Source organism: Podarcis melisellensis (genome assembly GCF_964234715.1).
Source record: "Podarcis melisellensis genome assembly, chromosome: 5".
Lineage (NCBI taxonomy): Eukaryota > Metazoa > Chordata > Lepidosauria > Squamata > Lacertidae > Podarcis > Podarcis melisellensis.
In genome coordinates, this window is record NC_138537.1 from 42,779,496 (window position 1) to 42,806,144 (window position 26,649).

The window sequence follows — 26,649 nt, forward strand, 5'->3', positions numbered from 1 at the left end:
CTCTGCAGTGAAGCACAAGGGGGAGCAATCTTTCTCTCCCCCCCCCTTAGTTGTAGGTCATCCTGCCTCTTTGGAGTAAGGGAAGAAGAAAACAAAATTTATGTGGCTAGTCCAGAATGAAAATCGCCTGGGGATCCTGGGCACCAAAATGACATGCCTGAGAGATGATGGAGTCACACTGAGTTTCAGTTGCGCCTCCACGCATACACTTCTGTTCTGGTTCAGGGCCAGGACCCCTAATTAGGTCCTTGGAATTGGTGGCTGGGTTTTTCTGCAGCCTTTCTGGGAGCACCAGGGCTGGCTGGGAAGAAATCGTTCCTGCATCACACCCTTTTCAGACTCTCTTGCTTTAAACATGAGGCATATCTAATGTGTTGGCTCCCATGGCCCATTTCCACCCCACCCTGTAAAAGGCCTCTTTGCAGAGAGATGGAAGCTCTGCTCTGCAAGCAGAATTATACGTACCCAACAGAAGCACCGAGAGGTGGACTGGAGCCCATTACTTCGTATTGGAGCTGATGCTGTTTGATCTGTGCACCCAAACTTCATGCTTATTCCTATTACCTGACCCAGAAAAGCAAGCCTCAGGTGGTTGAGCTCAAGCAGATTCCAGCCTATATGCAGAGATTCTGGGGGTTTTTCAGCTTTTTCCTGTCCCAATGTGCAACAGCCTTTCTCCATTCCTTCAGTGTCCTGTGTGCTTCCCAGGCGTAGGTTTGGGGCAAAGAGTGAGTCATGATTTAAGCGCACATTCTAATGCAAGGATGAGGAGCCTGTGGCCATCCAAATCTTGTTAGATTCCAACTCCCATCAACAAGGCAAATAGTCAGGGATGCTGGGAATTCTACTTCAACATCATTTGGAGTACCAGAAGTTCCCCACACAACTTCTAATGTGTGTTGTCCTCCTTTTCTAGTTAAATCTCAAATGGTTCTCCTCTGATGTCATCCTTTCCTGATCTAGAAGCTCATTGAGTTGAGGAAGAATCACACCCCCAACATATTCCCTCTGCTTGTTGGTCTCTAGAATTCAGTGAATATTCAAAGGATTTCTGTCGCTGGGTCAAGTTGCCCAGTGGAGGTGGTCAGACTCATTTTCAGCTCTCCCCTACTAGACCTGGGCTCAGTATTTCAAGATGGTACTTCCTCCTGCATTCACTGTCCATCCCAGCCTATTTCTGGACCCAATGAGTGGCATATTGCTCTGAAGCATGAACTTGTCTCTGTCATTTCCAGAGTCACACACAACTGTTTGGTAGGATGCTGGCAACGAGCGCTGAAAAATTGAGGAACATCAACGGCTGCATTTCGTACCAACTTCACTCTCTAGTGATGTTAATTCTGTATTTAGCAGGTGCCAGTCTTGAGTTTTGTAAATTTCATTGTGATAGGTGTATCTTCTTGAGGAAGGCAGAGAAATAGCCTAACTTGTGGATGGACTGAATATGGGTGGAACTTAACTGCCTGCGAGAGATGACGATGTCAGCTCTGGTTTACCATGAGGACTTCTTGAAGTTAAGCCCATTTCTTGAGAGTGAAGTTGAGATTCTAAATGATGCCAGTACCTTGGGCTGAAAGTGTGCTTGCTGTAATGTTGATCTCAATATCCTTGGGAAATAGTAATGATACCATTTATTGTTTAAGTACCTAACCCAGGGGTAGGGAACCTGCTGCCCTCCAGATGCTGCTGGACTCCCACCATCCCTGACCTCCAGCAACATCTGGTGCCCCATCCCTGGTTTAATGTAACTGAATAGTAATGACTGAAAATGTATTTCAGCTCTGAACTCCTTGTTCTCCAAGCCCCATGCTCTGTCAGCCACACCACACACTACCTGATTTGTCCAGGTAGAATGAGGACACCATTGGTCCTCCTGCCCTCCTTTGCCAGTTTCCCATACTATTTGTCAGGAAAGTTCATTTCACAGCTGGGCATCAGAGCTTAGGTGTATATTCATAATGCATATTCAGAAGGATGCATTTTGTCCTCTGTGCCATTGGCTATAGCACCCAAGTCCCTAAAACTGGCATGTTAGAGTCATCCTTGTGTTTGCCTGAGGATCAAGACAAGTTCCTCATGGGCCATGCCTCAGTTTTCCTAGGTCATGCAATAGGCATTTATGGTTAGTAAGGAATGAATAACTTTAGTTCACTCTGGAGTCAAGGCACTCAGAATTTGTCAGTCTACCTTAGCTCAGCATCCATGGTTGAGGTTTAACAGAGGCAAACAGAAACAGAATCATCAGGTTTAGCCAGCAGCTTGTGTTCTTCTCAAGATTTAAAGCCAGTTTGGCTTTATGCTTTATGTTTGGCTTTATGTTTAACACAGGTGCACCCTTGCTTGGATGGCAAACACCAGAAAATATGAATTCTGGTATTCTGATTTAGTCTGTGCCAACTGTTCACATGTGAACTTTTTTGTTTGTTTAAAAGTAGCACTTTTAAGGTGCTGGACTGTCTCTGCCCAAGTCCCCTTTGTCCACCCCTTTCACTGCTGTTCACAGGCTTTTTGCTGCCTGATCAACTGATGTTTCAGAGTTTGGGGTGGGGAGGGAGAGCATGTATTCAGCAAGATGATGTCATGCAGCCAATTTGATTTGGCTGTGTGCAAACACTGTCAAGCCAATTCATAGCGAGAGTAGTGTTTCCTGCATCACATTATATCCTCACTCTCAATATGCTCTGGGGATGACAGGGAGAGTGCTTATCAGGGCGGTAGGGCCATCACCCGTTTTAACACCCACCCCAGTGGAAAAAGCATTTGCAAAAAGCCCTTCTTCCTGCCACACACACATTTTGTCTCACCCTAAGTGCAGTGTCGTTTGTTCCATTGTGTTGAAATCCTTGTGAGAATTGGGATATTTCCAATCAAACACTGCAGGTGCAAATGGGAAAGTTGGCTTCTTTGCTTCCTGTTAAAACAAATGGAATCCCCCCCCCCTACGTCTTTCCCTGGCTCTGCCTCTTTAAAAGACTCACCCGTTCATGGAACATGCTGCTCAATGGGGCTTGCTCCCCTAATGTTCCAACCTGATACAAAAGACAATGTAGATTAAGAACATTTCCCCTGTAGCTGGCTGCAGACAGTTAATCAAATTGCCCCAAGAAAAGAGAGATTCAATTTGTGTGAAGGGTGGAAAAGAAGATTAACTTGGTTCAAAACAGAATATTTGGTGTGAGGGATCAACTGGTATCCTCGCAGCGGCTTCTCCAGGGACTGAATCGCAACAACTAGGCACTTGATGTATCAGCCCGGATTTGCTGAAATCTTGGACCGCCAATATTTATGCAATATCCTGCATAAAGTATGGAGCTGGATGGAAGGTTTTTGCATCTATCATGCCCCCCTCCCAGACATGCATGTTTATTAGTTGAGGGGGTTTGCCAGTGGCCTGCAAGGAAAGGTGCCTCTGATTCAAACTCCAAGCTCAGGTGGGCCTGGTGTCATCTCTCTTTTTCTGCAAGTATAAAAACCTGAATTTTGGCCACGAGAATGTGACTTTTTGGACTCTGCCATAAGCAAGGGTATCATCTAATGTTAACTAGTGAGAAGATGCATTTTTTTGTTTTTATGTTAAAATTATATTATCTTTAATGCAATTTCTTTTCTTAAATGTAATATAAGTTGTTACCATATTTCCCCTTAGGATTCAAGGGTCTGCACCCTTATTATTTGGTCTGCCAGTGCTTTGTTCCTGCTCCAGAGGAGCTTCAGTGGTACTAGGATACAAGCCTGCTTATAGTTTGACTCTTTCCCATAAAACCTTTGTACTTAATCTTAGGGCCTTAGTACATCATTTTTATCATGCATTCATGTATTGATAGTGCTATCTACATGGTCATACACAGTCCCACTTTCAATACTGTTTGAAACGTTTGCAAACGTTTTGGGGTGGTCACACTGCTTCATTCCCAATCAGTGCCTATCTTATAACTTCCTGCTAAAATCCCATAACTTATTATACCACCAACAAACTGGTTTATCTTGTTGCACTGTAACCCCTCCAATAATGTGGTAGCATTGGGGAAGCATTGCAGACCAACTAATGAAGTAGAACAAACCCACTGCTAATGGACTATTACTGTGTCAAGAGCAAGTTACATTAATGCATATGAAATAAAACAGTCTGGACGGGTCTCTAGGTGTGCAGAAGCAGATTGTGGCTAATGAATGAAAGGCACTCTGCACATGCCCTAAGGTGCTCTCTTCTGTATTATTCATTCACATGCCATTAGAGCTGGGCCCAGTCCAAATAAAGCACAGACTCTCCTGTTAAAAGTGCCCTGGAATGCTGTGAGCTCCCTGTGACACTGGGCGAAGAGAAATGATTCTGGATCAATTAACCAGATTGAGACAGTAACATCTGTAGCCAAAAATAGCCTTTTGTCAATATTTGGCTGAGCTTTATTAATAATCAGCTCCCACTCTGATTAGCAGCTTTGTAATAAGATTCAGCTGTGACCTAAATTTAACTCTCCTAATGGATAAAGCAGAAGAAGAAGAAGAAGAAGAAGAAGAAGAAGAAGAAGAAGAAGAAGAAGAAGAAGGTATTAGCCATCATTAGATCAGCCTGACCAGGCCAGGTAATCTAGGTGAGTGAGCTCCCAGCTGCAGGAAAGGGCATCCATGTCATCAGTGATGACCCCTCATTTCCTGAGCATTGCCTTAGCTGAACAGACGGCACAGGCAGATTCAAATTCTGTAGGACCCACGTTCCGCTGCTGGCTGAGTTGCGTTTTAAGGAATCTGTTGCTGTTATATAACTATGAAATGGTCCATGTGATCCATTGCCCTATTTCAAATAGAAATCAAAGCTGGGGTGTGTGTAATTAACCCATAACTGACAGAGATGGGATTGTGTTGGAATATATATATAATATTTATGCTGTTCAGACAAAAAGGCTCCCAGGGCAGCTTACAACAACCAGTAGTAGGATTGTAAGCCTGAGGACAGGGACTCTCTAAGAAGACATGGCACAGAAGGAAAAAGGGTGGGGAGGGAGGGAGGAAACAGGAAGCTCAGGAACCAGTTCTTAAAGTTACAGTCTTTATAACACAGTTATATACCGTATTTTTTGCTCTATAAGACTCACTTTTTCCCTCCTAAAAAGTAAGGGGAAATGTGTGTGCATCTTATGGAACGAATGCATGCTGCGCAGCTATCCCAGAAGCCAGAACAGCAAGAGGGATTGCTGCTTTCACTGCGCAGCGATCCCTCTTGCTGTTCTGGCTTCTGAGGTTCAGAATATTTTTTTTCTTGTTTTCCTCCTCCAAAAACTAAGTGTGTCTTGTGGTCTGGTGCGTCTTATAGAGCGAAAAATATGATAGTTCTACCTACAGATTCTAGAGAGCAGCCCCTCTCTGGAGGTGCTCCCTCCTCCTCAAGGTTATATCTAGGAACAGAGCGGGTGGAAATGTTTGTGTCAAGAGGGCAGGATTGTTCTTGGCACACAGTTCTTCCCTCAGTCAGCTGATTCGAGGACAGTCAGAATCCTCCTAAAGAAAGGCCTTGATGGAGTTGCCTGCCTCCCTTGCTGTTCCCTGCGGTGGTTCTGGCTGTCTTGGCAAAGAGCAAGCTCTTCCTGGGAGCACCTTTCCCCTCTCTAGATCAGATCGGGGAATCTGCCGAGAAAGGACAGAGTGTTTTGTGATGGTCTTGTGCGGCACGGTATCCAGAAAATGCTGCCTGCATTTTTGGCTTATTTCTGGGGAGAGAGCGATGAAGGATGCTCTGGTGTCCAGAGCCTTCAGCTCAAATTCTCCAAGTACCTCCAGTCTCCCTTGGGCTTGCAGAAGAAGGCAGCCATCCTGGGTTTTGTTTTTTGTTTTTTAAATTGAATGCAAATGGCTTTTTGTGATCTGGCAACCCATCCTGCACAGTGCTTGATGGGGGCAGGCTGCAGCGTTTGACTCCATGCCCTTGGGTCATGGGGCCACACATTCACAATGGCACGGAAAATTAGTGGCTGTGCTTTAAACCTTTGCCGATGTGCAACTCTGTCTGCTATTTTTACCCAGGCAGGTGGGTGACTGTTTAATTTTAGCTCAGTGCCAGCACTGTCTCGCCAGGGAACTGGTGTGTGTGTGTGTTCACAGCTTTCTTTTACATATAGAGGGAGATAAGTGGGGTGATGACACCAGGTTCTTAGACTCTGACTGCATGCAAAGGTGACAGCACAGTGGTGTACTTATGGCAACACAGGCTACGCGTAGAAAAGTCATAGCTCAGTGGTAGAGGATTTGCCTTGCATGCAGAAGGTCGCAGGTTCAATCCCCAGCAGGGAGAGGCTGTCTGAAACCCTGGAGAGCCACTGTCAGTGTAGACAATACTAAGCTAGATGGACCAATGGTCTGATTCTGTATAAGGCAGTTTCTTGTTATCCTAAGTGCTTTGAACATTTGAAGATGCTATATTATTATACAGTAGTAGTATTAGGCCAAAGGGTGAGCGACTGAGCCCAGACCCCTGGACATTGTCATCTGCTTCACATATAGATCACAAAAGGATTGTGGCGAAGGGCTGGAGGAGGCAATGTTGCTTGTGTATGCTGCATTTCAGGGTACTTATATTTGGGGGATTATCTTTGTTGTGCTAAAGGTAAGTCCTTACACACCTCAGGTGAATCATGTCTGGTTAGTGTTTAGAGAGAGACTTACAGACCCCTAAGGATATATACACCTGTTTCCTCTTGGTCTGTCTGTCTTGTAAAAATGCAGTAACTTTGTGAGTGAAGGAGGAAAATTCTCCCTCTCTGAAATGGAAGAAGGTGACACTGTTTATTCCTGTGGGTTACCCAGTGGTGACATGAAGTGTTTGGACTGTTACTCCCAGGTACCCCTTTAGTTTAACAGAGATTACTTTTCCCTATGCCTGTTTTTGATATCAGCCAACTATTGTTTGTTTGTTGCTGAGAACATCTGCGGCTAAGGAAGCATTCTGTCTAACCAGAAAGTTTGCTTCCTTCATTTTGCTTCCTATACTCTCTATACGTATGACTGTACAGCCATCTATTCCAGCAACAAAATCATCAAGTTTGCTGATGACACTACGGTGGTGGGGCTCATTTCAGGAGGGGATGAGTCCGCCTATCGGGACGAGGTGGAGCGGCTCTGTGTTTGGTGTGGAGAGAACAATCTGGCTCTTAATACGGCTAAGACCAAGGAATTGGTGGTGGATTACAGGAAAAAAAAGGCGGACATTCAGCCCTTGTATATCAACGGGGAACGGGTGGAGAGGGTGGCGGAATTCAGGTTTTTGGGAGTGACTATCGATCAGGGCATGACTTGGAGCGCAAATACCACTGCTCTGGTGAAGAAGGCCCAGCAGAGAATTTATTTCCTCAGACTTTTAAAGAAGAACAATCTGAGTGAGAGACTGCTGGTGTCCTTCTATCGAGGCTCCATAGAGAGCATTCTCACATACTGTATTTGTGCTTGGTTCTCCAGTTGTACAGCTAGGGAGAGGAAGGTGCTCCAGAAGGTCATAACCACAGCCCAAAGGATTATTGGTCATCCTTTCCCATCTTTGGAAGAACTGTACGGTTCCCGTTGTCTTAGGAAAGCAAACAACATCCTGCAGGATTCATCTCACCCGGGATACAGTCTGTTTGCACTACTGCCTTCTGGCAGGAGATATAGAAACATCAAGTCAAGGACAAATAGACTGAAAAATAGTTTCTATCCAAGAGCTGTGGCCTTTTTGAATGCTGTAACTCGATAGTGTGACCTGGGAGTTTGATGGGTGTGGGTGTGGGTGTGGCTGGAATGTGGTTTGTTTGGTTGTTGTTGTTGTTTTGCTTTTGTTGTTTTTTAAGGGATGGCATCCAATTTCGTTGCACTTGTGCAATGTTGCACTTGTGTAATGACAATAAAGAATCTATCTATCATCTATCTATCTATCTATCTATCTATCTATCTATCTATCTATCTATTTTAAACACTAGGCTGGATTGTTGCCTCTCAGCTTTGATGCAATGAATACTGCTAGTAAAACACTTCCTTCAGTCACTGCTGAAATTTGAGAGCAAAGCTATTTTGGCATCTGGAGGTGGATGAAGCTTAACTGATCACACTCAGGCATGTGCACACACATGTGTGCACACGTACAGACTTCAGAGACATAGTACTTCTTAATTGGCACCTCATGCCTCCTGGAGAAGAGTTGCAGCAAAGTTTGTAGATAGGGCTGGGGTAGACCCCTGGCAGAAAGCTTGGAGGACTGCTGCTTGTGAATTTAGACTAGGGGTGTCTTCCAGATGTTGATGGACTACAACTCCTATCATACCCAGCCAGCTTAGCCTGTGGTCAGGGATGATGGGAGTTGTAGTCCAACAACATTTGAGGACCCATTTGAAGAAGGCTGATCAAGATGAATCAATTGTCTGAGAGTATAGGGCAGCTCCCTGCGGACCATTTACTCCCTGGGTGGGGCACAAAACACCTCCATATTGATATCTAACCAAGGTTTCAGAACAGTGAGCCTTGCTGCTCTAAGCAGTTGGCTTAGGGAAGAGGAAGGAAGTGTGTGAGAGTAAGAATTAAATTTGAAAGACCATAAGAAGTTGCCGTAGGTGAAGATGGACACTCCTGGCCTCCATATCTTACCTTGGGGGAGATTTGAGCTGTGGAGGGAGTTACTGTTTCTTCAAGCAGGCAAAAAGCAAAGCAGAAACCCAGCTACTTCTGCACATTCATTTAATGTGCAGTTTAATTAAGCACAATTTAATAACTTCCCATTCATTATATATAAAGCTCCGTGGGGAGGGGGGAGGGAAGCCCCAAACTGCCAGGCCAGGTGGCAACCCTTGCTGTGGGACAGAGGCTGCCTCAGTTTGTGGGGTGGGTAGGGGGTAGTGAGTTCACACAGGAAGATCCAACGCAGTAGGTCCTGATCCTGCCCAAGTAGCTCACCTTCCCCTTCTCCAATGCTCACCCCACTGGGCTCCCCCCGGGCCAGCCAGTTATTTTTAGACAGGCGCCATGTGTTGGAAGGAGAACAATTAATGTAATTGGTTTGGGGAGCCTCGTTTGTGCACGGGGCCGAGAGTGGCTCTGAATCTGCCTGGGAGAGGCTGGCACCAACGTAGCAGAGGACCGGGGGGAGCCAAGGGAAAGCAGGGTGGGCAACGCATCTGGCATGGAGACATGGAGAGGGAAACGCCACACAGTGACAGCCTCTTGTATGCCTCCCTTATCGTCATCCTCCTGGTCATGTCCTACTGGTTCACAACCAAGTGCTTCAAGATCCTCAGTGGTATTGAAGGTAAATTGTGGGCTGTGGGGGGTGGAGGGTGTTTGGTGGAAAGGAAGTGCTGAAGGCAAACCCCAGATGGAAACGCTGGGAATCGGGAGGAAAGGGGTTTCTTGCCGCATAGCAGGCAGCAAGGATAAGGGGCTCCCAGCTCCTTTACAGCCGCAGTGTCTTCTCTTTTTCTTCTTCTGCAATTGCTTTACTCTACCTGCACATTTCTTCCTTCCCTGGGTCCCTGATCTCTTAGCACGTTGGTAGTGGGCTACCCAGTTCCCCTCAGTTTGTAAAGTCCCCATACCTGTGCACTGATCCATGTTCCCAAATTAATGCATGGTCTAATGTGGTAGTCTTCAGCGTTTTGAGACCCAGGACCCGCTTTTAGTCCAAACATTCATTGGGGGGTCTTCTTCTTAATCTTTTACCATATATTTGCATGGTGGTAGTGCTCCTGTTGTGGCCCACCTTGGATTCAGCTGCAACCCAATAGTGGGTCCCAACTCACCAGCTGAAGACCAGTGGTCTAATGGACAGCCTTGGGGCTTAAATTCCTAAAGGGAGACTTTGGAGAACCGCAGGTCATCCTCCTCTGACCTGGGGTGGGGCTTTCCCCCATCTAAACCCAGTTGTATTGTGTCTAGTTATGGTTACTTAGAGGTAGGAGAAAGCACTCTGCACATGCTCTTAACCTGATCTTTGTGCCATGCCCATTTGGAGCAGGAAGTGGGGTTTCTTCAGGAGGAGCAGCTGTGTTTCCGACAACAGAGGTGTCACATGAAATACAACAGGGATGGGGAACCTGTGGCCCTCCAGACATTGTTGGACTCCAGTTCCCATCAGCCCTCTGCCAGTATGGCCCAATGATCAGGGATGATGGGAGTTGTATGCCAGAAACATCCAGAGGGCCACAGGTTGCCCCACTCCTGAAATACAGAATCGATACCTTCTAACTTTAATGTAGCTTTCAGTGCATCCAAGTTCCCTGCATCAGAAGGTGCAAAGAAGAGGCTGCAAGCTGTGGGGGCCAATGCATTAAGAGGGCGGAACCAACAGAGAGAGAAAAAGGGAGGGAGGGAGGGTAGGTGGGTGCCTGCCAAGTGCTGACACTTAAAACCTCAGGAGCAAAGCGAAAGCAAACTGGACAACATTTCAGAGTCTCATCTCTTCTTTCCACCCCCAGATTTATGGGCTCAGTATTCTATACTGACAGAAGCATTTGTTGGTAATCCATTTGTGAATTTCCTACTTGCTATTAATGAATTCAGAGTGATGTCGCTTATTTGTTATAAATAATTTCTGAAGCACTTCAGTATGTCAGGTGTTTTACTACTCATCATCTCACTTGCCTCTCTGTCCCTGTGAAGTAGGTCATTGCAATTTCCGTTATAAGGACAATAAGTCAAGGCTGAAGTCCTTTCAGCAGGATCAAACAAAAGTGCCCCAGCCACATTTCCTGATTTGTGTGATGCTCTTGCAAATTTGAATCCAGTCCTAAGAGTGCACTATTGCTGCTGTTTCTCCTTTCCCCCTTTTTGGAGTAACTCCCACTAACTACATGTAGTCCATCACACAGTGGTGCCAGGGCAGGTCTTCAGAGCAGGAGTCCAGGGCCTCACTCAGCAGAATGGGTAGCCCCCTCCCAAATATGCAGCAGGAGGGGGGACTCACCACAGTGTGCAGGAAGTGAAGCAACATACATTGCCATTTAAGAACCCCTTTGTTTAGTCGTTTAGTTGTGTCTGACTCTTCGTGATCCCATGGACCAGACACGCCAGGCACTCCTGTCTTCCACTGCCTCCCGCAGTTTGGTCAAACTCATGCTGGTAGCTTTGACAACACTGTCCAACCATCTTGTCCTCTGTCGTCCCCTTCTCCTTGTGCCCTCCATCTTTCCCAACATCAGGGTCTTTTCCAGGGAGTCTTCTCTTCTCATTAGGTGGCCAAAGTATTGGAGCCTCAGCTTCATGATCTGTCCTTCCAGTGAGCACTCAGGGCTGATTTCCTTAAGAATGGATAGGTTTGATCTTCTTGCAGTCCGTGGGACTCTCAAGAGTCTCCTCCAGCACCATTAAGAACCCCCACCCACTCATAAAACCACTAAGTCCTGTTTTTACATTTGCCAGCAAATGAAGGAGGGAGGGAAGAGAGGAAGGAAGGAAGCATCTCATGGATGCTATCATTCAAGGATGATGGGAGTTGCAGTCCAACACCTCCCATCTTCCCCGATCATTGGCCATACCAGCTGGCGCTGATAAGTGTTGGAGCCTGACCACACCCAAAGCTTCCCCATTCCTGATGTACCCAGATGATTCATGCATTGACCACGGGGTTAGATTTGATGGCCCCCAATGTCTCTCCCAATTCATGATTCTGTGAACTCAAGGCAGCTGAGAGTTGGTGGGTGGATGTAATTTTGATGCCTTTGCTGCTTATTTAAGTTTTAGTTGCTGCTGTTTGGATGAATGTGCCAGTGCTGGAATTGTGTCTAGGACCCCAGCAACATGGGAGCCAGGCATGGACTTGTGAACTGAGGCAGGAGAGCTGCAGGCAAATGAAGACTAAGAGCTGGACACCAGGTTCTAGGACACAATAGGTCAGGGGCTGTGAAGAAGACTGGAGAGAGAAGCTTATTCTGTATTCTATACCGTCTACAATATGTTTGTCCACACTGAACATGCACAGCTATTGAGATTGCCATCTGTGCAAAGTGTCATATTTTCTCAGGTCTTATATTTCTAATATGGGGGAGTGTGGGAGTGATGTCCCTGAAACATAAGGCCATCTTCCATGAAAGGCATGTGAACTGTGTTCAGCAAAAAAAAAAAAAAGTAATTCTGGAGAAAAGTGGAATATGTATGTCCTGTATTAACCAAAAAGGAGCCTGAAAAGTGTAAGCCATTGAAAAACCACAGAAGTTAAGTATTCAGTCTATCTCTTGCTATTGCCTGACCAGACACAACTTGTGTAGACAGTTCCTTGGAAGTGCTGATCAACCGGCATTCTTCATCTCTCACTGGGATGACATATATACTGCCGTTTGTTCTAATTTGCAGTTTTATCAGAATGCTTTGATTGGTTTCCAGAAGCACCTGGCTCCTGAGATTATAAACTATACCTGGAAATAGGAGCAGGAAATGTAACCCACATACACTTCAACCTGCTTGATCTATTCTTTACAAGAGTGGGCCATGAGATCCTTATGTGTACACCTTATAAAAAATAAATACTTAGGCTTCACATCAGTTTCGAGTTGTGGGATGTGAGGGTGGGAGGGAGTGTGTGGGAAGATAGGGGTGGGAATGTATGGTGCATGTGAACCATCTACTGTATTTATGTACATGGAATTAGCTTAAATACATGGTGTGGCGATGTCAGCAGTCTTGAGCAGGGTGCTAGGGTGAAAGCAATTAAAAATTAAGGTTGCACAGATTTTTTTGAGCTTTAAATTTGGGCATGAAAATTAAGCCTCCCTTATTCAGGAAGAGGAGTGTGTGATTATTAGTGGTCTTTTGCATCATTTTCCTTCATGCCTTCTGTCATGCATCTGCTAGAGGAGTCCTCCTCAGATGAAAAATTGCTGCTCCCTGGGGGGAACCATATGGAGGAAGAAGTGAGGCAGACCCAGGCCTATCAGACTAGACTGTTAACATCCCAAGCCTGGGCTGAGCCACCTCCAGGCCCTGCTAAGCTATCTACCAAGGAATGCAGGAGTTGTTTCTCCAACCAGGAGTTGCCCAATCCTACATTTAAAGCCTGAATCTCTTGTGTCTGTAGTGCGATGCTAACTGCTACGTTCCAGATTCCTCTGCTACATAATGCTGTTCTGTACTTCAGTTCTTACCAGACTTCCCCTTCTCTTCCCGATTTCCTCTAGGCTGCGTTGTCACATGCGTGTCCTTCATTTCACCATCCAGGTTTCTAAAGTATGGGTGGTGGGCTGCTGTGGGAGTGATGAAATCCACTTGGCCACTTTATGGCTAAGAAAGCACGGTGGTGTGAGGAATATTGTCCCAAGTCAGTGTCACTAGCTCCCACTAATTTGGTGCCAGACTATTATTGTCTTGAGGGTCCCCGAGTAGATGTGGGTCCCCAGATGTTTCTTGCCTACCACCCAAGTCCTTGCACAGCACCCCCTGAGTTCTGCTTCATCCACCTGAAAAGCATCCACCCCACAGAACCCCTACAATTAATGCAGGATGTTAGAAGGAATTTTGCTCTTGCATTTGGATCTGAGCAGCTTGCCGTTTCAGCACCCTGGACAGTTCATGTGCTTCATTACCAGGCACATAGAAGGCCTCATTATTTTAAGAAACATTTTAAAAAGAAAAATCTGTGAAAAGGAGGGTAGGAACAGAAGGTGTCTACAGCCAAATACAGAGAATTCACCCCTGTGAGATTAAATGCTTAACTCTTCACAATCCCAACCAAACCATGGCCTTCCTTTGAAGCTTCATTTCCCTACATAGTTTTGCAATTAATATGCTACAGATTTGTGGAATGGAAAGGGTGATTCAATTTAGGGCTCGGCTGCGTTCAGAGACAAGAATAGGCTCAGTCGTAAATCCTTTTAATGTTATCTCCCCTGACTTCCCAGAGTTCTTTTGCTCACCTGCATGGAAAGATGACTTGCTAAATCAAAGACGAATTTATAATAATTGTGAATTAGATTGGAGAATCAGTGCAATGATAAGCCTTAGCAGGCTAATACGTCATTTTGCATGCTTCTGCATTTGCAGTGTTAATTTTGCAGCTACAACAAGTGACACCTTGGTCACAGATAAGATGGAACCATATGTAATGGTAAATTAATAGCAAACCCTTTTTTAAAAACAAAAACAAAAAGCCTTCACTGTTTCAAGGAGTGTGTATTTGAAATTACACATTCATTAAAGAGAGAAGTACTTTATTGCATATGTAGGCATTGAATGGATCCAGCAATGTGGAATCTTCCTTGACTTTAGCCCACATGTTTGAATAGTTGCTCCAGGTTCTTGAATACTGTAGGCAAGTATTGCTCTTAACTTCGCTTGAAGAAGTTTCCCCCTTATTGTCTCTGGTGCTTCCAGACAAGTTGCTGCGTCATTTACATTCCAGTCTCATTTCCCATATGACATTCATGAGGTAAAGTGGGGATGGGGAAACCGTGGTCCTCCAGATGTTGCTGGACTCCAACTCCCATCATCCCTGCCCATTAACCATGCTAGCTGGGGCTGATGGGAGTTGGAGTCCAACAACATCTGGAGGGCCACAGGTTCCCTATCTCTGAGGTAGAAGGTGTGTTTTGTATGAATCAGTGTGGATTACTCAACCTTTAACATCCTTTCAGAAGGTTAACCCTGTGAGTCCATTGCAGCACAAACAACAAAAGCACTTGCGGCACCTTAACCTATGTAAACCACTGAACAATAGTCATTTTCCTTTTGTGGCAAAGGGGTAACATTTTCAATGCATATTAATACGTGAGTCGGAACTTAAATGCACTGCTGATTGTGAATAGAAATGTTAGGTAGTAATTGTTCTAACTAAATGAATCTGCTTTAGAATCTTGTTATTCATATGTGTCTGAACGTGCATGTTCCATGAGAAACTATTTTGAGTTTGACAGCCAGCATGATGGCTGGCAGTGAGGTAATTTACATTCTAATGTTTAAAATTTGTTTGGTGGTTCCACAACAAGATGACCAGCTTTACAAAAAAAATATTGCTTTTAATAGTCTTCTACATTTTTGGAGATTTCATGCCAGCCGAGTGCATTAATTAGTTGTTGTTTTTCAAAAGAAAAGAAAGAAAGTTCAAAAGGTTTCATCTTCCTGAAGCACAAAAACAGTTCTGTTAAGTAATTCTGAAGGTTTTGGCCTTGGTTATTGCTAGGAAACCTGAGCAAGGGAGGTTTCCAGATGGAGGAAGGAGAGAAGATTCCTGGCACATGGCAGGGGAAAGATCTGATCTGAAGCCAGGGATTAGAAAGATGTGCTACAAGGGGATGCTGAACTATATGCCCTTGTTTGTGGTTGTCCAGGTAGACTTTAGCCACCAGAGGGTGTAATGAAGCTGCATTTTAGAGCAGTGCTTTTGTTTTGTTCTGTATCTCCCCAAATATCATTCTGGCCATGTTTAGAATTTTGTTAATCCCTTGAATAAATTGCACTAAGCCTTTGTTCTCCTGCCTTTGTAGTTTTGTAGCTTTGTTATGTGCAAAATCTCTGTTCCCCTCTGCTTTGACTATTTGCTATCTTGTTCTTTTTGTTTATCTTGTTCTGTGTTATCCACCTTGTACTAATCTTCCCAAGCACTAATGCTAAACAAGCAAACAACATGTTAACAATAAATCATTGGAGCATGAGATCCCACTAACCCACATCTCCTTTGCAGTACCTGGCATGGAGATCACAGCACTGTTGATTAATCTGGAATTATTCCTGGATCTGTGCTTGCAGTCCAACTCCATTCTAAGTATGCCTGGAAAGAGTGGGAAATCTTTTGCATTTAAACACTCATATTGTGTGAGAACAACAAGGTATTTAATAGTTGTTAAGGAGTAACACTATCATGTCATGCGATCCTGTATGTGTATGCCCACAGGTGGCTCTTAATTTATGGGTCTTGTTCTTTAAGTGGACTTTTCAAAGTGGTTAATTCTCAGATTGCCTCCAGGCTGTCAGTATTTTATGTGAGTGATTCAAGTGCCTACTGGAAGTTTAGGTTTGCACTCTGCCCACATAGTGGATAAATATCACTATTTATTTATTTAACTTTTTGCTGCTAGGAAAGTGACAGGGAAATGCACTGAAAAGTGTGAGATGAACAAATGACACAGGAAGATGGATAAAAAGCGCACAAGCAAATCAGGACAAATGCTCATTGTCATATAACCACCCCATAAACTGATCAGGACAAACGTTCAACAAAGACTGGACACATTCTGACCTTCTTCTCGGGAGGAGCCCGCGTTTTCATGCAGTGATAGCATTTGACCACTAGAGGCCACTCTGGTGTGTGCCTGTGGGATCTTGCTGTCTCCTCCCCTCAAGCAGGGAGCCCAGACTGGATATTGACAGCAAAATTTGTGGCTTCAGAATAGAACACAAAGAAGGTTGTTGGTGTTCAGGTCTTGGCTCGTGCATGCAGCAATCAATTTTCATCCATTCACACATCAATGTAAACAGCATCACTGGAGTATATGAGAAGGACCGGCTCCTAAGGTCCTGATGGATTATAGACCAGGGGAGTACATTGCTTCCCTCCCCTCATGGTGAATTCTGTTTTAAATTGAAAGCTAATTGGTAGGGAGGAGGATAATGTTGTTTGCCCTTTGGACTCTTTTTTAAAAAATTGAGCTGAATGTTCTCTTGTACACCAAGGTTGCACTGGTGAACAACTGTGGCACGCAACCAGGGAAGGCATATGTGTGTGTGTGTGTGTGTGTGTGTGTGTGTGTATAAAGATTGCACATAGCTGGTTTGTTGCTACTCCTCACTAACGATATATTGTACCATATGCAATATTTGTTTATCCAAAGCCCCATTAGACAGCCACAGCTATTGAGATTGCTTCTGTGGAAAGTGTCACATTTTCTCATGTCTGAAATATCTAATATGGGTGGGTGGGAGTAACGTCCCTGCAATATAAGGGCATCGTCCATGCAAGGCCTGTAGACCGTGTTCAACAACAAAAAAGTAATTCTGGAGAAAAGGGGAATAATGCATGTCCTGTATATTAACTTCATTAACCAAAATTGAAAACCACAGAAATGAAGCGTTTAGTTTGTCTTTTGTTATCTCCTCATGTTTTAAGTTTTCCAGCAGTCTAAGTCCATTGCTTAACAAGACACAGCTTGGAAGTGCTGATCAAGTAACACTCTCCATGTCACTGCGATGACATATATATTGCTGTTTGTTCCAATCTGCAGTTTTATCAGAATGCTTTGATTGCTTTCCAGAAGCACCTGGCTCCGGAGATTGTGAACTATACCTGGAAATAGGAGCAGGGAATGTAACCCCCATACATTTCAACCTGCTTGCCTTAATATTTTTTAGTAAAGTGGGCCAAAAGATCCTTATGAGTTAAATAAGAAAGGAGTACTTAGGCTTCACATCAGCTTGGAGTTTCATGTGCGTATGTGTACGATGTATGTGAACCATCTCTATTTATCTACATGGAATTAGCTTAAATACATGGTGTGGTGATGGCAGCAGTCTTGAGCAGAGTGCTAGTGTGAAAGCGATTAAAAATTAGTGTTGCACTGATTCTTTTTTGAGCTTTATTTGTGTTGTGACCTGACTGTCCTTCATCTCATCATCCGGGTTTCAAAAGTGTGGCTGTTGTGGGAGTGATGTGATCCTCTTGCCAAAGCAAGGTGGGGTGAGGCACATTGTCCCAAGCCAGCCCCCACTGGAAACCACTAGCTACCACTAATTTGGTGCCAGACTATTATTGTCTTGGGGGTTTCCAAGCAGGTGAAGTTCCCCAGATGCTTCTTGGATACCATACAAGCACTTGCAGAGCACCCTGAGTTCTGCTTCATCTATGTGAAGAGCACCCACCCCACAGAGCCTCAGCACACAGTGCAAACAAGCCAAGAAGCCCTTGTTTCTAGAAGAGTCCATTTAAGTTCAAAGGAAGGGGGAAGGTCAAAGAGAGCCTCTTGTCACACTCCCCACTTCTGTGTCTTATAACTACTTAAAGAATCTGTGGGTGTAACCTTCTGTTGGTGTTGCTGAACTCATGGCTATTATAGTCAGGATGATAATTGCTGTGTTGGCTTTACAGCTACTTTGACCTGCTCCTTTTGTTGGTGATGACCCTGTTCTGGTACTTCAACCCTGGTCATCCTTGTGCCCATAGCTTCCTGAAACCCTTTTAACACTGCCCTGAGTTTGAACACGACAAGCCTCCGTTTGCATGGATTTAAGATGCACAGCAAGGTTGAGAACGGATCAGCCTCTCTTTGTGCCAAACTGACCTTGGCTTAGTTTGAAAGGAGTTGGCTGGTAGATGCGTAATTCTGTCTCACTGCTGGAATAGATTGCCTTTTGATAGACACTTTCCAGTTCTGTGAGTTTTTATTCTATGTAAAGGAGCTGCTGCCGGACTAAGCAGTGTGCAGGATGACAGCACCCCATACTTTAGAGTGAATGGACTGTAGTGGCCTGTGGCTGACTTTGCAATAGCTTTTCATTTAAGGGGATAAATGCTGCCTTCACATTATCTGTCTGAAGGCTACTAGTTCCAGAGCTTCTGTCTCCTATTTCCTATTGTGTGTGTGTGTGTGTGTGTGTGTGTGTGTGTAAGGTAAAGGACCCCTGGACGGTTAAGTCCAGTCAAATGTGACTATGGGGTTGCAACGCTCATCTCACTTTCAGGCCAAGGGAGCTGGTGTTTGTTCACAGACAGCTTTCTGGGTTATGTGGCAGCATGACTAAACCACTTCTGGAGCAATGGAACACCATGATGGAAACCAGAGCACATGGAAAAAATGCTTACCTTCCCACCATAGCGGTACCTAGTTATCTACTTGCACTGGAGTGCTTTTGAACTGCTAGGTTGGCAGGAGCTGTCGATATACAGTTGGCAATGCGCATACATAATTATAAATCCTGATCTAATAGCAAGAGGTAGTTTTTAGTGTTGTAATTCACTACATACAGTATTTGACCTGGGTGCCAGCCCTACTGTCACAAGGATCATACAAAGATTCCCCACCCCTCCCACATACATGAACATTAAGGAGGAGGTGGGATTTTGTTGTGTCCTGAGGCTGCATTGAGATAACAGTATCTCTGGCTTTTGGCACCTGTTAGCACTCTGCCTGGCATGCTCTGGTCCATGGGGTCACGAAGAGTCGGACACGACTAAACAACAACAACAAAGCACTCTGCTTCCCTGCAAAAAGGCCTACTCTCTGTGTTTAGCTGTGTAGCTGCTCAAGCTCCGGGATCTCCCCCACACATTCCTTTATGTCTTTCAACAGGGAATCTCTGCTAAATGAGTTTGCACATTTTACCCCTTTCGTAAGGACAGATGCTGTGCATCATCATCAACACTGCTTTGTGAATGGTTACTAATGATTTTACATACATTTAACTCAGCCTTAACGTACAAGTTACAGTCTGCGCTCTCTTATTTCCCCACCTCCCTCTGACTTCACAGCTCATATTCTCCCCCCCCCCAACTGCGTGTATGTACTGCCAATTTAGGGTAACACTTTTGTGCATCTAAAGAAGTGGACGCTAGTCCATGAAAGCTTATGCCTGGCAGGAGGGATTTCTTGGACGGAATGAATGCATCAGAATGAGAGATTGAGGCTAGCTTAATCCAGCCATGCAGAATTGCTGAGCAAAATCTCCTGACCTGATGGTGTTTGGTGGGGTGAGGGAGAGTAGGAGGAACCTCCAGATCCACCAGGGATCTGTACCCAGTTCCTCTTCTCCTTTGGACTCAACATTTGGAAAGAGATGCAAAGTGACTAGAGGGATGAGGATGACACATACACTGACATCTCTACTCACTATCCCATTGGTATAAGTGCACTCTTCCCTTCTGCTCTGTAATAAGAGTGGCTGGCTGGACTGGGGTGCAGAGTTGTCTCTGATGAGCAATAATAACCAATGGTTTGTGAGGATTAAGGAATTAACTCTCGCAATGGGAGAATCATTGGCCTGGGCAACCCTTGCCCTCTTCCAGCAGGCCACAGTTGGGGCTCTTGTTTCAGGTTTCGTCTATCTGAAGAGCAGGCGCCAATGCCAGGCTGGCAGCCTCCCCTGGGCTCTGCTGGTATGAGTAATATGCAGAGCCTGGGCAGGCCCTCCCCCTCCCCTGAATCCTGGCACCAGGCCCTGGCATTTTTCTTGACTCTGGTTCAGGCACGTCCAGTTCTACAAATGAAAGGCTTAGCCAGTCAGAAACTGCCAATGCTGCTGCTCAGTAAGCTGTTAAGATCCGGGCACTTCTAGGTATGTGTGGTGACAAAAATATAGACCAGGTGGGTGAGAAGGGCTAAGGGAGAACCCCAACAGCACAAGGGAGGTATCTAAAAGCTGGGGCTGAAGGAGTTTGGGGCACAGTCTGGGAAACACTCAGAAGTAGTAGAACTTGTACCTGGGATATTGGATGCTCCCATTCTCCACTCTTCTCCCTCCTTAGGCAGGGATAGGAATGGATTTAAAAGCTAGTCAGGTATTTTAGATGCCAATCAGGTTGATGGCTGGGGGAAAAACTTGCATACCTTTGGCAACGTCTTTGTTAGTGCTGTTTTTGCTGACTGTGGATTTAAAAAACAACAACAGTCAGGCAGTAGAAAAAATAAATAGAAGTATCTAGAAGGTGAACAAGTAGGGGACCTGTCAGGTGTTGGCAGACTGTTTTTATAACCATGCTGCTACTTTTATATCCTTTGACAAACCCTTCCCCTCCCCCTGCCAGGCAATCAATAGCTTTCTGAATATTGGTGTGCGTAGTGTATTTCTGGTGTCTGCTTTGAGCCCTGGCTATCAATTTACAGGTAGCGGCTGAAACAACATCAGTAAATATACCTGACTGCTGCCAGCTGCAAAGCAGGCTGCTTTCTCCTTGGCACTAGAATTCCACCCCCAGGCCAGTTCTCCCTTGGCGTCTGTGGGGCATTATTGGGGAAGAAATTCTGAAGGCTTGGAAGATTCCTCAGATAGGGATTCCTTCTGAAGTCAGGCATTGGGGGCTCCTTCTCTGTCCAGTGAGCTAGTTTATCATTACCCTCCCCCCATGGTCTTGTGATACTATGCAATCCTTACCCTTTTATCCAGCATGATACTTCTTAACCACCAACACACACCCTCCAAGCAGAGGCAGCTAGGATGCTCTTCGTGATGGTAGAATTGGCAAGCAGAACCATTGTAAAAAAAAATTAAAAGGAGAACCATGTAGGATGGTAGGAAGGACATTAAGAAATTGGTGGTCACCACCTGGGCTAGCCTTGCTCAGCTGGGTGTTCTGGAGGTGGACTCTCAGGCTGGGTTGAAGTTTTCCAGAGTATGTTGTCCTCTGCACATTTTAAGCTCCGTTGTTTCCTTTGCGGCAAGAGATGGGCAAGGGCAGTGCCTAGAGAAATACAGGTGTCCTCCCGCAGCAGTGCTGGGACTGGACATGTTGAGGCGTCACATGAGGGTCTCTCCCTGTTTAATGCCCCCTCCCATCTGCACTGAACTTTCCTGGGCACAAGCCAAGATCCTCTTAACTCTCCCATCTCCTTAGCAGCTGCATTAAGCAAATCGATTGTGTTGGTGTCATTGGGATGGGATGGGAGGGCAGGGCTCCTTCTGCACACATTCCTCTCTCTCTCCCCCCTTGCATTTCTCTCTTGGCGCTGCTGCCACGCTCCCTCTCTCCCTCTCACTTTCATCTCTGCGAGCCAGGCAAGCGCAGCTCAGACTCCACTGCCTCAGACTTCGCAAACTCCCTGCCCTGCGCTGTGTGACCTTTTCTCCCCTTAGCAGGCACAGCAATCTCTGTGCCCCTTGGGAGAGGGTCAGAGGTGCCCCCGGTGCTGTTCCTGATGGAGGCTGATCTTCAGCAGCAGGGTTGAAAGCAGCAGCACCGTTTCAAAGGGATACAAGGACCCACGGGCATGTGGGTGACCCTGGCTGAACTGGGGTGAGTGAGGAGCTGGGAGAGCAGGCACGGGTGGGCTTGAGGGCCTTGATGCCATGAGTCCCCTTCACCATGAACCTGGAAGGCCTGGAGATGATTGCCGTGTTGGTGGTTCTGGTCCTCTTCGTCAAGGTGCTGGAGCAGTTTGGACTCTTTGAGCCGGTCTCCTTGGAAGGTAATGCACAGGGAAAGGGGTGGTGCTGGGGAACTGGCTCTGCTTAATCTGGTTGTAGGGCGAGCCTTGATTAGCCAAATCTATCACTTTTGATAGGGCAATGGGTAGTTAAGTTTAGTTCAACAGTGGAGATGGAGCCACTGCTGCAACCCAGAAGGCTTTATTATCCCTTCGAAAATTAAAAATAATAATACTTCGATGGTCTCTAAGGGGCAATGAGAGTTTGGAAAGGGTCATACACCTTTTGGAGTGTGTGCAGTTGAAGACTATGCTAAATATAGAGGATAAGTAGCAATGCCTATCCTTAAAGTGAGAACTGGAAACTAAAAGAAACTTGTACTTTGTGCAAAGTAAGAGAGAAGCTCTACACCAAATGGGTGAGCCTTGGGTTAAGTAGAACTTTGAAGCAGGCAGGTCATCTAAGCCACAAGCCTGTGTCAGACACAGTGTCCCCTTCCAGGGTGATGACTTCTTAAAGAGGCAGGAAACCATGGAACTTTCGGAAACCCTCCTACATCTGTAGCAAGTGGGCACGAGTGTGGCACCAACTTGGTGCCGCTAATACATGCGTTCACCTTGCATGTGGAAAACATTTTAGGGGTGCATGCTTGAAGAGTGGAGGACTGGTAAACAAGCGTGGTGAACCTGAGCAGGAGATGTGTGATGGATGGCATTGGAAGGTGGAGGGGACACTGTGTGTATGGGTTATTACGTTGATAGAGGTGGTAGCTTGCATTCTGTTGGCAATAAACACATGTGAAGCAGTAGTATTGGATGACTAGAGACAGGCACTGTGTGCTTATTTTAGTGGGAAGTGTGCAAGTATTGATGAGCCCTGTATAATGATCTCTGTATCTGTACAGTGCTTTGGTGTGGTGGACTCTGTGCAAATGCCCTTCTGTTTCAAGGTGTCAAACCCTCTCTGCCTATGCTAGATTTCCTTGAGACTGGGCTTCTCTAGGCAACCTGTTTATTAAGCACTCGTGCTAATTTGCTTGCACAGATCTTACCTGGAGCTTAGATTATGACCAGGCTTTATTAAGCATTCATTCTGATTTGTTTGCAAGAGGGATCATGTGGCAATGAACACTCATCCTGGTTAATAGGAAATGATCTTCTTACTAATCACTTGCTCATCCCATCCTTTTAACTGCACTTCCCAGTCACTTTCTTAGCTGCAAAAAGTCTGCTTAAAAATAAATAAGCAGATTTGTTGCCCTGGGGCAACAGATCACTTTAATCCACTTCAACAGCACAAACCTATATTTCCAGGCCCTTGAGTCCCTCCCTGAAAATAGTGCTTGTCTGGAGGAACCCATTGTCCCTCACTGCAGCACTTAGAAGAATGCAGGAGGAAAAATGTTAACATAAGGACCCACAAAGGGGAGGAGGGAAGTTATGGAAGTCTCTTTTCGTTTTGATTGCTTGACGATTGTTTGTAAATTTCAAAATCTGAAAATTAAATAAATAAATTTATTTTTTAAAAAATAGAAGAGGAAGGGCTGTAACTCAGTGGAGCACATGTGCTTTGCATGCAAATGTTTCCAGGTTAGATGGACCATTGATCTCACATGGTATAAGGCAGCTTCCAATATTCCTATAACATTGCAGAAAATGATTGCAGAAATTGAAAATAATATGTGATGACGCCATATAAGGGTAATACTTTGACCAGGTGATTAGGTGGCTCACATGCTCTTTCTCCACTGTGGGCTCATCCGCACTTCTGCTTGTGCCATGCATGGAAGGACAGGTCTGAGTGGTTTTCCCCATGCCCCGCTCCTCTGCAAGGGAAAAGCCATTCTTTAGTGACAGATTGGAACAAATGGCAATCAGGGAAACCCAAATTGCTGTTTGCTCAAATTAAAAAAGCAGAACAAAAAAAATTCCTTCCAGTAGCACCTTAAAGACCAACTAAGTTAGTTCTTGGTATGAGCTTTCGTGTGCATGCACACTTCTTCAGATACCTTCTTCAGATGCACATGAAAGCTCATACCAAGAACTAACTTAGTTGGTCTTTAAGGTGCTACTGGAAGGAATTTTTTTTTGTTTTGACTATGGCAGACCAACACGGCTACCTATCTGTAACTAAAAAAGCAGAGTTTCCCCCAGGGGAAAGTGGCAGGATGAGAGGAAGTGTGGCTAAGCCCTGAGTGTTGAACAAGTTGCCTGAGGTTACTTGCTTGTAAGACTCTGGGCATTAGCCCTGAAAACTAATACAGTTCCAAGAAGCAGAGACAGGGAAATAAGAAAAACAAGCAAGCCACCGTAGATTCTGCTTGGGCAAGAATGCTCTGTGCATAGTTTGACCCTTGTGTCACTTGCCTACTCCTGCCCTGTGACAGGCTGCTCCCAGAGCTGGACTCCATTGCTTAGTATGATATTTTGGAGGAGATTTCTTGGTTCTGGGAGCTCATAAAGGATCTTTCCCACCCTTCTCCCTTCATGGGACATTCCATTGTGTCTGTCCTTTTCACACAGGCCATGTAGCCACGAGTGTAAATAAGTTTGTTTCAGTTCCTACTTTCACCTTGGAAAAAACCAGTCCCATTTTCCCCACCCCTTTGGTGGAGAGGGGCAAGTTAGGTGTCACAGAAGTGGATTACATGCTTTGCTGCAGCTATGGTGCTTTGCCTTTCATGGGTTTTCCATTCCTGCCTGCTTTCTCCACTGAGAGTTGGGCTTAACTCTGCCCCCTCCATTGTGCCTGCTGTGTTATCTCTTTGTGCAGACATTCTGGACAGAGATCTGTAGCTGCTCTACTTGTTGCTGCTTGAGACTGGGACTTCCCAGAGATTTCTGTATTGGAGGACAGCATCCAGTTGCTTTGCAGATGACTTAGTTTGGGCTACAAATGATGTGCTCAGGGAGTGGAGTCTAATTCTTTGGCTGTTTGGTTTTTAGAATGGATTTTCTGCCTGAGAGGATGCAGATATTCAGTATGTGTCTACACAAGGAGAGAGATCATAGTCTGGCAGATCAAAATGTGGCATATCCAAGGTTAACAAGGTTAACAAGGTTAACAAGTTGTCTGATGGTCGCACTTCTTCATAGCACGGCTGCAGAGCCAGTAAAACACCATCTCTATAGATGGCCCTACGAAGCACCTTTCACTTCGTCATCTATCTGTTTCACAACACTATTGTAGCCTGACCTCTTGTTTCCTATGCATAGACAGTCACCCATGGCTATAAACTTAGCAAAGAGACAAACCAGAAACACATTGCTATTAACATAGCCAATAATCTGTTCACGACCTACATGGTAACATTGATACTTGGCAAATGGGTAAGGGAAAATGGGTCACATAGCAGAGAATGGCAGAGTTCAAGATCACAGAGAAAGGGAGTCTTGTCAATAAATAGCCTGGGGGGGGGGAATTTAACGGCCTGCTGGGGCTGGTAGAGGTGTGATGCAGAACTCCATCCTTCTTGCAGCAGCCTGTTGTATTTCTCTGCTGGCTGTGGAGCAGGGGGCTTCCCTAACCCTCTGACAGCCGACTTGGTTTCTGTGGTGGGTGCATTCTGTGCCTCTTCTAGCAGCCAGTTGCTTACATGTATAAAGGAAGGGCATTCAGTGTTAGAGCATCTGCCTTGGATCCAGAAGGTCCCAGGGTCAGTCGACAACTCCTGGTAGGGCTGGGAATGTCCCCTTCCTGAAACCTCAGAGAGCTTCTGCCATTTAGTCTAAACAGCCCTGAGTTAGATGGACCAATGGTATGACTCAGTAGAAGGCACTTTCCTGTGATCCTATACAGTGTCTCTCTATAATGCTTCTTTATTTTCCTTGTGCATGAAGCGTAGGGCCTAATCAAATTTGATGCCTCTGATTTGCATTTATGGTATCTAATCAGAATATTATGCCTATATAGGTACACCCACAACAGAATAGAATACCATGACAAGTCCTTTGTTCTCCATAATTTGGTCTTGTAGGGCACAATAATGACTTGAGAACTGCATAGAGAGTCATTTGTAGCACCTTTGCAGAAGCATAATAGCAGACATGTGGCTAGAGGTCCCCAGTCCTCCATAATTACGGTATTTATCTATCTATTTAGTGCACTTGTACCCCCAAAAGGCTCCCAGAGTGGTTTACATACAATAAGATAGTCCCTGCCCACAAGCTTACAATATAAAATGCATGGCACACACATGGGGAAATGGACAGGTAGCGAAGAGGGAAAAGCAAACTCAGGTGCCAATTCCTAAAGTTAAATAGTTCAGGGACAGAATGTGCCAGATGGAGCTGGTCTTTCAGCAGAGCTGATGGGAGTGAGCCCTGCTTCTCATTTCTTCCACAACCACTTTGTAAATGGTGTAAGAATGTACAAAGAGCCTGCTTGACCAAGCCAGTGACCTATCTAGTCCAGCATCTTGTTCTCCCAATAGCCAGCCAGATATATATGGGAAACTTGTAAGCATGCCCTGAATTCAAGAGCACTCTCCCCTCCTGCTGTTTCCAGCAACTGGCCTTCAGAAACCTAATGCCTCTGATCACAGAGGCAGAGCATAGCCATCATAGCTAGTAGTCACAGATAGTGTTATTCTCCATGAATCCATCTAATCCTCTTTTAAAGCGGTCCACATTGGTGCCCATCGCT

At 45.3% G+C, this 26,649-nt stretch overlaps 1 protein-coding gene across 5 annotated transcripts in view; it reads left to right on the top strand.

Annotated features, from left to right (window-relative positions):
• The window catches only part of KCNIP2 (potassium voltage-gated channel interacting protein 2), a 104,231-nt gene that overhangs the window by 53,362 nt on the left and 24,220 nt on the right, over positions 1-26,649 (top strand). For 2 of the 5 annotated variants that reach the window (XM_081912335.1, XM_081912332.1), the window contains exon 1: positions 21,660-22,046. The exons of the other annotated variants lie outside the window; for them this stretch is intronic. In XM_081912335.1, coding sequence (XP_081768461.1) covers positions 21,944-22,046 — 103 coding nt within the window. In that variant the 5' untranslated portion in view covers positions 21,660-21,943. Of the gene's footprint in view, positions 1-21,659; positions 22,047-26,649 lie in introns of those variants that run through there. 5 annotated transcript variants of the gene reach the window in all.